The sequence below is a fragment of the Oratosquilla oratoria genome, chromosome 10 (genome assembly GCF_046742065.1).
Source record: "Oratosquilla oratoria isolate Oo_2021 chromosome 10, ASM4674206v1, whole genome shotgun sequence".
In the NCBI taxonomy this organism is placed as follows: Eukaryota; Metazoa; Arthropoda; class Malacostraca; order Stomatopoda; family Squillidae; genus Oratosquilla; species Oratosquilla oratoria.
In genome coordinates this window covers 72,050,315-72,062,814 of record NC_134786.1, presented here as the reverse complement: position 1 = coordinate 72,062,814, position 12,500 = coordinate 72,050,315, and the positions used below count along the sequence as shown (strand labels likewise).

The window sequence follows — 12,500 nt, the reverse complement described above, 5'->3', positions numbered from 1 at the left end:
AAAATTAGTAAGTGCTAAAATTGATGATTGAGAGTCGCTATAAATGGTAAAATCATTAAAATCTGAATTAAGAATAAAGTGCTTCAAAGCGAGTAAAATTGCGTAAAGTTCAGCCGTAAAGACAGATGAGGTGAAGGGTAATTTTGCCGTGAAAGTTTGAGACGATGTTACGGCTGCGCAGCCCACACCAGCGGGAGATTTTGATCCGTCAGTATAGACCGCGATGGAGTCGGCATGTGATTCTTTATGCTCCTCAAACGAGGCAGCAACGATGTAGGGCAGGTGTCCACTTTTTGATTGTTCCATGGGGCAGAACTCGGGAATGGGCTTGCACCAAGGTGGGGTATCAAAGTTTCTGGATTCGGACACCTTAAGGGGGCAGTCGTTTCCCTCCTCAAGTAGACGGAGCGCGCGTATGTGTGCTGGGACTGAAGCCGATCTTTTGGTGTTGTATGTATCCCTGAGTCTCACGTTATTAACCACGTCAAAAGATGGTATCTTTCTGAACGATTTGCACTTGAAGTAAAAGGAGAGTAAAAGTTGCTCCCTTCGGTTAGAGAGCGGCAAATCGCCAGAGAGGACGTAGAGGGATTCGACAGGAGAGGTACGGTAGGCACCAGTACACAGTCGCAAAGCCTGGTGGTGTACTGTATCGAGGGAGCGGAGGGACGTCGCACTTGCCGAGGAATAGATCTGGCACGCGTAATCCAGCCGTGATCTTATGAGGGCGTGGTATAATCTGAGGAGCGAAGGCTGGTCCGCTCCCCAGTCGCGTCCAGAAACCGTCTTTAAGATGTTGAGGGCGGAGAGGGAAGATTGTCTAAGATTGAGTATGTGGTTGTTCCACGTAAGGTTTTGGTCAAAAATTACCCCAAGAAACTTAGTCGACTGCTCATAGGGTATTGGAATGCCTCCCAGAATAATATGTGGAGGAACTTTCTGGCGCGGTCGTTGTTGAGACTTGCAAAAGTGCATCGCCACCGTCTTCGATGAGGAGAATCGGCAGCCTCTGCGAGAGGCCCAGGAAGTAGCAGCATTTACACCGCTCTGAGTGCGTGTGATTGCTGTGAAAAGGTTTATGGAGGAGAAGTACAAAAGGAAGTCATCAGCGAAGAGTGAGCACTGGAGTGAAGTGTCTGCCTCAGCAACCGCCTGGACTATTCCATTGATGCTGACCAAGAACAAGGTGGGGCTGATGACGCTGCCTTGGGGGACACCTTGCTCCTGGGGTTTGGGCGACGAATATGCTCCACCGATCTTCACTTTCAGAGTCCTATCTGATATGAAAGCTTGAAGGAAGGAAAACATCCTACCCCTTACTCCCATCTCGAGGAGGTTCATCAAGATACCCCCTCTCCAAGTCGTGTCGTACGCCTTCTCCAGGTCGAAGAAGACGGCGATGGTATTCATGTTGCGCACTAGGGCGTCCTGCACGTGTGTCGAAAAACGGAAGTAGAGGATCTAAGGTGGAGCGGTGTCGACGAAAGCCGAATTGGTAAGGGGTGAGGTGGTCTCTGCTCTCCAGGTAGTGGGTAAGTCGAAGGTTGACCATCCTCTCAAATATCTTGCATAATACACTCGTCAGGGCGATCGGCCGGTAACTAGAAGGGATCTGGTGATCCTTGCCTGGCTTGGCTATGGGGATGATCGTAGACAATCGCCAAGATAATGGTAAGAGACCAGAGTACCAAATCCTGTTATGTATCGCTAGGAGGGTTATGAGAGTCTCCGAAGGAAGGTGTTTAATCATGTCCACACTAATCGTGTCGTCGCCTGGGCTAGTATTCGGCGTCTGGTCGATAGCATGCTTGAGTTCGCGGAGGGAGAAGGGCAGATTGTAAGTTTCAGTGTTGGTAGGAGCGTGGTCATCAGAATTCGTCACGTGATCCGATAGCTGGAGTTCTCGATGTAGGGCAGTAGAGCTGGAAATACGGGAGAAGTGTGTGGCGAGTTCCTCGGCCACTTCGCACGGGTCTGAGATGACGGTGTTATTTATAAGGAGGGACGGTTGAGGAGATGGTATGTACCTGCCGGAAAGCTTCTTCACTCGGTTCCAAACTGACGCCGAAGGCGTCGACGTTTTAATGGTCGATACGTAGTTCTGCCATGATATGCGCTTCGCCTCCTTCATATACTTTCGTTTGGTCGCAACCGCTTTCTGGTATACCATCTTATTGGTCTCCGTCGGAAGGCGACGGAAACGCCGGTAGCAGGAACGAGCGGTGTCACGAAGCTTCCGGCAGGTGTTGTCCCACCAGGGAACAGGTGGTCTACCAATCGGTGGGCGGCTAACCGGTATAGAACCGCCGGCGGCGTTAAGAATAATTGAGACGAATTGATTATAAGCTTGAATCGGGTCATCCACTCGCAAGTCACTTAGTTCGGAGCACAGCTCCCCAAAGAGTGGCCAATTTGCCGCTTTCAACTTCCACCTTTGGGGCTGGGAGATGGGGGGAGGAGAAACACGAGAGACTACTATCGGGTAGTGGTCGCTGCCGTGTAAATCCGCACACACCCTCCAGGAGAAGTCCACGAGGACCGCTGAAGTGCAGATTCCGAGGTCCAGGACAGAAGTAGTGTTGAGGAAGATGTTATGATAAGTCGGGTTTTCATCGTTAATGAGGGAGACCTCGTTCTCCTCTAAAAGTTTTTCAATGGCGCGGCCCTTCTCGTTACGGGAAGAGCTATGCCACAAAGGACTGTGTGCGTTCAGATCACCAAGAATGATAAATGGGGGTGGGAGTGCATCGACAAGTTCTTGGATGTCGGAAGCATTAACGCTAGAGCTTGGTGGCAGGTATAGGGAGCAGATTGTGTAGCTCTTGCTAAGGATGGCCCGTACAGCGGTCGCCTGGAGAGTTGTGCGCAAAGGGATGGTTGAATGTTGAACGCTTGCGTGGACGACTATTGCAGCACCGCCCCTGCTTGGAGAACCGGCTGCAGGAACGGTACCGTAGAACCTGTAGTTCATACCTAGATTATAGTGACTGGAGGGAAGCATAGTTTCTTGAAGACAGACAACTCCGGGGTTGTGTTCACGGAGGAGGTACTTCAATTACTCCCCGTTCGCACGAAGACCTCGGATGTTCCATTGAAGGAGTGTCGTGGGTGGTGAGAATTTGAAGAATTAATTAGAGTGCCGCCCCCCGATGGGGGACGGCTTAAGTTGGCCATCATGGGGTTTACGAGATTCGCGTCCCATAGGAGTTTTTTGAGGTAAGGTCTTGGCTCTCTGGTCTCTTTCTTTCGGTCTTTGTTCTGGTGATTTAGAAGATGGATCGAGATTAGGTGGCGGTTGTTTCCTCGACGGATCTGGCGTGGTTTTGATAGGGTGAGGTTGTGTAAGCTTTTTATTGGATTTGGGGGACACTGAGGGAGGAGGCTGAAGGGAGGTGTTGGAGGGCGCGGTCTTGGATGGGCGGTCGTTCGAGTCGCCGTCGGGCTGGGGTCGTTTCTGGGGAAGCTTCTTGCCGGAAAGGGCAGGGTGATGTTTAGGTAACTGCGGGAATGATGGAAGGTCCAAGAGCGAAGTTGTGGAGTTGCTTGGGCTCTTCATCATAACGTCTTCGGTGTCAGGAATCTCCCCATCCTGCACAGACGACGGGGTGGAAATGGATGTCATCTGGGGGAAGTCACTCAATGATGAAGAATATGAGCTACATTGCGCCAATGGGGGCTGAGAGCACGATTGTCCCGAAGTGGGGGGCTTTTTTTCAAAGGATGGTGTGGGCGATCTATAGACCTTAGTTGAAGATTTTGATGACTTGCTAGGCTTAGAGTTGTTCTGGGGCAATTGTGACTTACTGGCTTCATGGCGCTTCTTCGGTGATCTATCAGAAGACATTACGGGTCGAGAAGAAGGATTAACGGGATCCAGAGTGCCAAGATTGGGTGTATTTGTCAGATGTGGAGGGGGAGAATCAAGTATGAGATTACTGTCGGTGACGCGAGATATGACACGTTGGGAGGTCGACTGGCGTGAAGATTGAGAGGATTGTGCGGGGACGGTTGCGGCGGATGATGTGGTATCCGGATGTGATGATGAGGGAAGGAGCGACGGGTTAGCCTTTACTGAAGCCTTCGTTGCCGATGCGTAAGACGTGGGGCGCTGACCCCCCGTAGGATGGCTGCCGCACCGCGAAAGCTGGTTCGGTTATTGTACGCAGTTTCCGAGACCAGTCTTTGCCAGGAGTGTTCCTCACACTCCCTCGAGAATGTGCGGTGAGTGCCATTACAAGCAGCGCAGTTTGGCGCAAGATCGCAGCATTCACCCTCAGTGACGTGGGATGGTTTGGCGCAGTTGCGGCAGAGGGCAGGAGAACTACAGATCTTGGAGGAGTGACCGTACCGCAGGCAGCGGGTGCATGTCCTTGGCGATTGAACGTAGGACCTAACCGTACAGCGGTGGGGCCCAATCACGATCACGTCTGGGGGATATGAGTCGGAGAACTTTAATATTATCAGCGGTGTTGGGACAAACTTTTGTTCTTCTGGGCTATACTTGGATACTACGTGGGCATCCAAGACGTTCTGGGGGCACATGTTAAGAAGGGTAGTGGTTGGAAGGCTACTAAGGGAAGAGTTAAAAATCTTACCCTTTGAGCCATTATAGTCATCATATGGAGAAATCTTGATGATTCCGCTGCCATAAAAATCTCCGGACGTACCCTGGAGCATAAATCCCTGGTGGGGTTTTACCTTCACTAGGTAGGTGTTGCGACCAAAGCGCGTGAAGGTTTCTGGAGTGAGTGGAGGGTTGGCGATCATTTTGTTGATCATATTAAATACTAGGACATCGTTACTGCCCTCCTCGACAGTCACTAGGTTATACACGGGTGCTAAAGCATAGGGATGGGGACGTTCAGGGAGCTCGGGTGTAAGGTATGTATCATTAGGGACGAAGTCATCGTCTTGTTCTTCTATATTTGATATTTTTAGGATGGAACATTTCAAGGTCGAATCCGCGATTTTATTACCATTGAGGGCAACGCTGGCTGCAATGCATTCTGATGGAGATAAGAAACGCACATAAAAGTTGTTATAATTTGACTTAACACGAAGAGAAATACGTTCGATAGTACCAAAAGGGGTAACTAGCTTCATGAGCTCGAAAAAGTTTAGGCGCCTTGGGGCATGTTCGATGCCAAGGAGTCTTTTATTAGGGGTAGACGACGCTGTCTTACCAGCTGCGTCAGCTGGAGCCGGATTTGGGGGGCCGGCCACCCCACAACAAGATTTTTTCATGATTGGCTGCCAGGGCCAGGTTGTAGTGAGGATAGGGAGGACGGCACCAGGCGGAGCCTCACGCCTGGGCTAGGACTTGGATCGTAATCCTACTGCACTGGCTTACCGTGCTGCAATGCAGGCGCCCTTCGAGGTGGCATGATACCCTGCCACCAACAAACCTATTGGCAGGGACGCATTACCGTAGGATGGGTGTAGCGCCGCTACTGAGAGGGGCGGTTGAAAGTTAGGTCGGAGGGAGGGGACAGCAAGCGGAAGAGAAGGAAAGAGTGGAAAAGGAAGTCTAAGAGGAAGCCCTGTGCGGGGAAACAAGAGCCCCGCCCGGGGATCGGCATTAGTCGCCTCTTACGACACGCGGCCGACGTGGCGGGGGCTATATTCTATACTACACCCCCTAGCCCCAGGGGGTATAGTACAGATAAGACCAGACCCATTAATATTAAATTCAGGTCACAAACGACGGCAGAGAATATCTTAGCAAAAACAGGGAAACTAGCAGCAATTGAACAACATGAAAAGGTATGGATAAAAAGAGAAATGAATAAAGAGGAAAGAGAGGAGGAAAAAACGAAAAGACATGAAGCTAAGGAAAAAAACGAGAAGAGAACAGGGTCAGAAAAAGAGAAATTCTATTGGAGAGTAGTGAATATGAAAGTAAGGAAATACGACGTACTAGAGAAAATCAAAAGGGAAAGAGAGAATACCATGGAAGTGGCAGAAAACTAAGAGTGTCTTACACAAAGATAGATGGATTAATAACAGGATTGAATGAGCTGAATGATTATCTGAAGGAAAAAGAACCGGACATAATGGGAATTGTAGAAAGGAAATTAAAAGGTCCACTACCACCCAACAGTGTAGGACATGATGCATATAATTATTGGATTAGAAAGAGAGACAAAACAAGGGGGTGGAGTTATGTTTCTGACTAAGAAGGATATAAACGTGAGGTGTGTCACATATGGAAAGAATACAGTAGAGATGATTATGATCGAAGTGGAAGACAGAGATAAGAAGAGCAGAACGTTTGTGATCAATTATGTGCCTCCAAAAACAGGCTCGTGGGAAGAGAGTGAACATAAAAGTATGTTAGAAGACACAAGGATAACATTAAAGATAATGGAAGATGGAGGAAGAATAGTTATGATGGGCGACTTTAATTGCAAAGAAGTCTGCTGGGAAGAGATGACAGTAAAGGGTGGTGACGGCTCATGGGGAAATGTTGTACTCGAGATGATTATTAACCATACGATGACACAGTGGATACAGGAGAACACTAGGTATAGAAATGAAGAACCATCGAGATTAGACCTAATAATCACATCTGAACCTAGAATAGTGGAAAAGAATGAATATAAAAAAACCAATAAGTAAAAGTGACCACATATTGATTGAACTGGAACTAAATGAGGAAAAATACATGAAAAGAAATGAACAATATAGAAAAGGAAGAATGATGTATGAAAAAACAAACGTTGATAAAATAAGAGACTTTCAAAAAGAAAACTGGGAAGGAATATACAAAGAAGAAACAACAGTGGAAGAGAAATGGAATACTTTGACAAAAAATGATAAAAAAAGGAGTGAAAAAGTATGTTCCAAGACAAAAACAAGAAAAAGAATATGTAAAGTGCTGGCACAACAAAAGTTATAGGGAGTTAAAAGACAGAAGAGATAAAGTTCGGACCAAATGCAAGAAAGACAAAAGACCTGAAAAATTGAAAATATATACTTGTTATAGAAAGGAATATGTACAAGCGTGCAGAGAGGAAAAGAGAAAATATGGAAAAGATGTCATAGAAAAATGTAAAGATCAACCCAATTTATTTTACAGATTTGTAAAGAAGAAACTGAAAAAGAAACAAGATTTGGAGAAATTAAGACAAGGAGGAGTTGAATACACAAAGGAAATAGAAATAGCGGAAATTATGATCAAGCATTATAAATCAGTGTTTACAAGGGAGAACATACAACCTGAAGAGATCGAATGGAAAGAGAAAGTCCCCCCTATGAAAGAAATAGAAGTAACAAAGAATGAAATAATGAAACACTTGAGTAATCTTGATGTCAGAAAATCGCATGGACCAGATGAAAAAGCAAACCGGATTCTGAAAGAATGCAGGAATGAACTGGCCGACAAAATACATAGCATAATAAAGAGTTCCTTGAAAGAAGGAAAAGTTCCAGAAGATTGGGAAAAAGGAAATATAGTACCTATATATAAAGGGGGAAATAAAGAAGACCCTACCAACTATAGAGCAGTCTCTCTAACAAGTACAATAGCAAAAATTTGTGAAAGAATTGTCAAAAGTAGATGGGTAAAATATTAAAAAAAAAACGTGCTAGATCCAAGACAATTTGGATTCAGATAAGGACGATCATGCGACACCAATTTAATATGTTTCTATTGAAGGCTAATAGATATAATACAAGAAAGAGATGGATGGGCTGATTGTGCATTTCTAGTCCTAAAAAGAGCTTTTGACAAAGTACCACATAATAAGTTGCTTAAGAAATTAGAAACCGAAGGAGGAATACAGGGCAAACTGCTTAAATGGATGGAAGACTTTTTGCAAGAAAGAAAAATGAGAGTAGTGATAAGAGACAAAGACTCAAATTGGGATGAAGTAATAAGTGGTGTTCCACAAGGAACAGTTTTTTGCCGCAATAATCTTTGCTATATATATATTAATGATATGGATGAAGAAATTGAAAGTTATATGAGCTTCTTTGCAGATGATGCAAAACTATAAAAAAAAGTGAAGATGGAAGAATATTGTGAATCACTACAGAGTGATCCAAATAAAGTCTGGGAATGGAGTAGGAAGAGGGAGATGGAGTAGGAAGAGGGAGATGGAGTAGGAAGAGGGAGATGGAGTTCAATACTGAAAAGTGTAGTTTAATGGAATTTGGAAAAAGCAAAAACAGAATAACAGGATGATATAAATTGTGAGAAGAAAGAATAAAAAAGTTGAAAATGAGAAGGACCTGGGAGTCATTGTTATGTCACATGAGAAACAAATAAATGATATTTTTGGTGAAACTTATAATTTAATAAGAACAATCAAAGTAGCATTTACATACCTGGATAAAGAAATGGTGAAGAAAATACTAATCACTCTGACAAGACCACGATTGGAATATGCAAAAACGATGTGGTCACCAAGTACAAAAAAATGTATAAAAAACTTGAAAGAATACAAAGAGCAATTACAATATTGGCACCAACACTCAAAATTATCATATGAAGAGAGACTAGCAAAACTAGAGCTACAGACACTAGAGCAAAGAAGAGAGAGAGGAGATTTGATAGCCTTTTACAGAACCATGAAAGGCATAGACGTTATTGATAGAGAGGATGTAATAAAATGGGATAATAGAAATACAAGAGGACACGGAAAGAAAATCAAGAAAGACAGCTATAGAAGAGATGTGAAAAAGAACAGCTTTCCTCACAGAGTAATAGACAGTTGGAACAACTTAGATGAGAAAGTAGTGTGTGCAAAAGCAATACATGAATTTAAAAATAGTTTAGATAAAATGAGATATGAAGACGGGACACCACGAGCATAGCTCCCCTTCCTGTAAAATACAACTAGGTAAATACACACACACACACACACGCACGCACCCCAACAAGATGAAGCACTTACAGCAGAACAGCAGCATGTGGTTTAGCAGGGTCAAAAGTCTGTGTGGTATGAGACAGGCATCGGACATCCCCCTCCTGTCACAACTCCCACCAACCGTTGCAGTTGAGCAAGTATATAATAATGTCCTAAGCTGATTGCACACTGATCAAGCAAAAACGCCTTCAAACAAAACATTTTGCTTAACGTAAAAACATTTTGTTGTATCAGTGTAGAAAGGAATGAATGAAAAAACATCGTCATTCAAAATGTTTTGTTTGCTTGCCAAACATTTTGCTGTGTCATTTGCACACTGATCAAGCAAAAACGTCTTCAAACAAAACGTTTTGCGTTCACGCAAAACCTTTTGTCATCATTCATGGCCTATATAGTTCAAGACACAAGCTTTCAATCATAACTCATTGTTGGTAGAACAGTGGCAGAATGAACACCGAAGACGATGAAATTTGTGCTGTTCTTGTGTGGCAGTGGATGCAAAACACTGATTTGAAAGAAAGTGACAAACGCATGTGGGTCCACCCCATTAACCGGAAGAGAGATGAACAAAATTCTCTTAGAAACTTTGTACAGGAACTCAAAGAAGACGAAACAAAATTCAGAAATTTGACTAGATTAAGTATTGGTTCTTTTAATCATATTCTAAATATGATAGAACATAACATCAGGAAAAGTGATACAAATATACGAAGGAGCATAACACCTGAAGAAAGACTGCTCGTTACTCTAAGGTATGTAGACGCTACATAAATTCGTAATTACAATTTACTACTGCATGTTGCTATTAAACAACATTATAATATAATTACAAAGTGTTCCATGTGGTGTTGTCTTGGCAGTTCTGTTGAGAAAAGTGTGGGGTAGATAGCACGGGTTGTCTGTGTTGCTGATGAAGCGTACCCTATTTCTAAAAACCTGATGCGCCCATTTCCTAGGAAACAACTGAATAATCAGAAAAGGATCTACAATTATCGCCTGTCAAAAGCCAGAAGAATAGTTGTATGTTGACCAAAAAATTCCGTGTTCTCGAGAATGTTATGTTAGTAAGCCCAGAAAAAGCTACAACTATTACGTTGGCTTGTTGTATTTTGCACAACATTGTCCGAGAGAAAGAAGGAACATTACAAGATATTCACGATGAATTGCTACAACACGAAGATGAGAACGACGCAACTTAACATGTTGACCATGGAAAATCAAATACTGGACTGAATATTAGAAATAACTTTGTAACTTATTTCAATTCAAGGGAAGGAGCTGTTCAATGGCAGGCTAGGCTTGCTCACATAAATGAAATACATAATGTGGAAAATTAAATATATAACAAAAATAATTTGTTTTCATTAGTCCTTATCTATAGAAAATCGATAGCTACTGTGTATGTATTTTATCTAAATTGTACTTACTGGTCGAGCCAACTTCCGTTGCAATTTCGTCCCAAAACATATTGATAATGTCTTTGTTGTGATGATCCTTCAGTGTATAGTTATAAATTGAAGGCCTAGCTTCAACCAAAACTATAAGTTTTTCAGCGTCTACTTCCATCTTGTCGGTACATCCACTCGATGCAAACTGAATGTTTCTTCATCAAGCAAAAAGCAGTGTTTGCGCTCCCAACATGTTGAAACTTGTTTGAAGCTGTTTGACCGCGTTGCCACCTGATTCACATTGACTAAACAAAATGTTGTCATACAAAACATTTTGCTTCTTGATCATACAGTTTTGCTTGATGTCCTGGCACACTGAATCATACAAAAGATTTCTGGCAAAATTATTTTGTTTGAATGTGTTGAAAACTGTTTGATGCTGTTTTTGTTTTTTGTTTGAGCAGTGTGTAATAGACTCTAGACATAGGTACTTATATCATGTAAAAAGCCCATTTCAAACAACTTTAAGCAAAATATTTTGTTTGAAGGCGTTTTTGCTTGATCAGTGTGCAATCAGCCTTATGGATACTTGGCGTGCTTCTTCTTGTACATAAGCAAACAACGTTCATACAGATGCGTGCGTACATATGGCATCATAATATGTCATCACGGTTGTACGTGTGTATATATTATTAATAATATTATCAATATTAATCATATTAATATTAATAATATGCATGATATTCATATATGTAATATTAGTAATAAAACACACACTCACACACACACGCACACACACACACACACACACACACAGACGCACACACACACACACACAGACGCACACACACACACACACACACACACACACACGCACACACACACACACACGCACACACACAGACGCACACGCAAACACACACGCACACACACACACACACGCACACACACACGCACACACACACACACACACACACACACACACACACACACACACACACACACACACACACACACACACACACACACACACACACACATTACCGATAGATCGGTCATACGAGCTCTGAGCTCTCTTCCGGGAGGGAAGTAGCCGTCGATCACGAGTGCAACACGTGATCCAAAGACCAAGGTGAATACATACACACACACGCACACACGTACACATACACACACACACAGTCACACACACACACACGCATGTGCGCACACACACACACACACAGACGCACACACACATACACACACACAGACGCACACACACATACACACACACACATTACCGATAGATCGGTCATACGAGCTCTGAGCTCTCTTACGAGAGGGAAATAGCTTTTCGATCACGAGTCCAACACGTGATCTAAAGACTAAGGTGAATACAGACATACACACACACATACGCACACACGTACACACACACACACACACACACACGCATGCACACACACACGCACGCACATACACACACACACACACACGCACGCACATACACACACACACACACACACACACACACACACACACACACACACACACACACACACACACTTCTTGGAAAACAAATCCCCCGAGTGCTGCATCCCTTGCTGATGGATTCCACACGAAGAACACAAAGAAGAGAAACCCGTGTTAAGTATATGCTAATTGGACTGATCCCACTGCGCCACTGATATATTGCTCATTTTGACTTTCCTGCTGTTTCGAAATTCTGCCTTTTTCAATATATATCATATTTCCGTTTTTCTTTTTTCCTCCAAGACTGTCCAGCGGTCCTCAGAAATACCCTTGCATCCGACCTAGATATGGATCAATAGGTCTCCTGTCGGCATGCTCCGCCTTTGTAATCCTTTGTAACCCTCATTTCGGTTGCTGGTAAAAAAGATTAGAATCCAATGGTGTAGACCGTTTGACGAGTGAAGAACTCTTATTTGGCGCGTTGCTTCTGTCTGCCGCCGGGCGATTTTATTCAGCCGAGGGGAGAACCTCCCTCCTCCCGAGGCCAAATTGGCACAAGGGACTTCTTCTTTCCTGTGGCTCGAGCCAGGAGGCGCTTTCACTCAGCAGCGCAGGATGCGGCCTCTCTCTTTCTCCCTGAGAGTCTTTGCCGATGCTCCTATTCTTCTTTTTCTTTTCTTTTTTTCGATGGAGCTCTTCTTCAATTTTGTTTGGGAATCGTTGTCGGAATTCTCGACAAGAACGACCCGGGGACCTCACAGTCCCTCCTGCACCCCAGACATGGGTT

The 12,500-nt window shown here is 44.0% G+C and overlaps 1 protein-coding gene across 1 annotated transcript in view; it reads right to left on the bottom strand.

The window, feature by feature from the left end:
- The window catches only part of LOC143028964 (uncharacterized), an 11,850-nt gene extending 10,542 nt beyond the window's left edge, over positions 1-1,308 (bottom strand). The window contains exon 1 of the mRNA XM_076191315.1: positions 1-1,308. This exon is cut by the window's left edge and continues 224 nt beyond it. Coding sequence (XP_076047430.1) covers positions 1-1,308 — 1,308 coding nt within the window.
- Between the last annotated feature and the right edge of the window lie 11,192 nt (positions 1,309-12,500).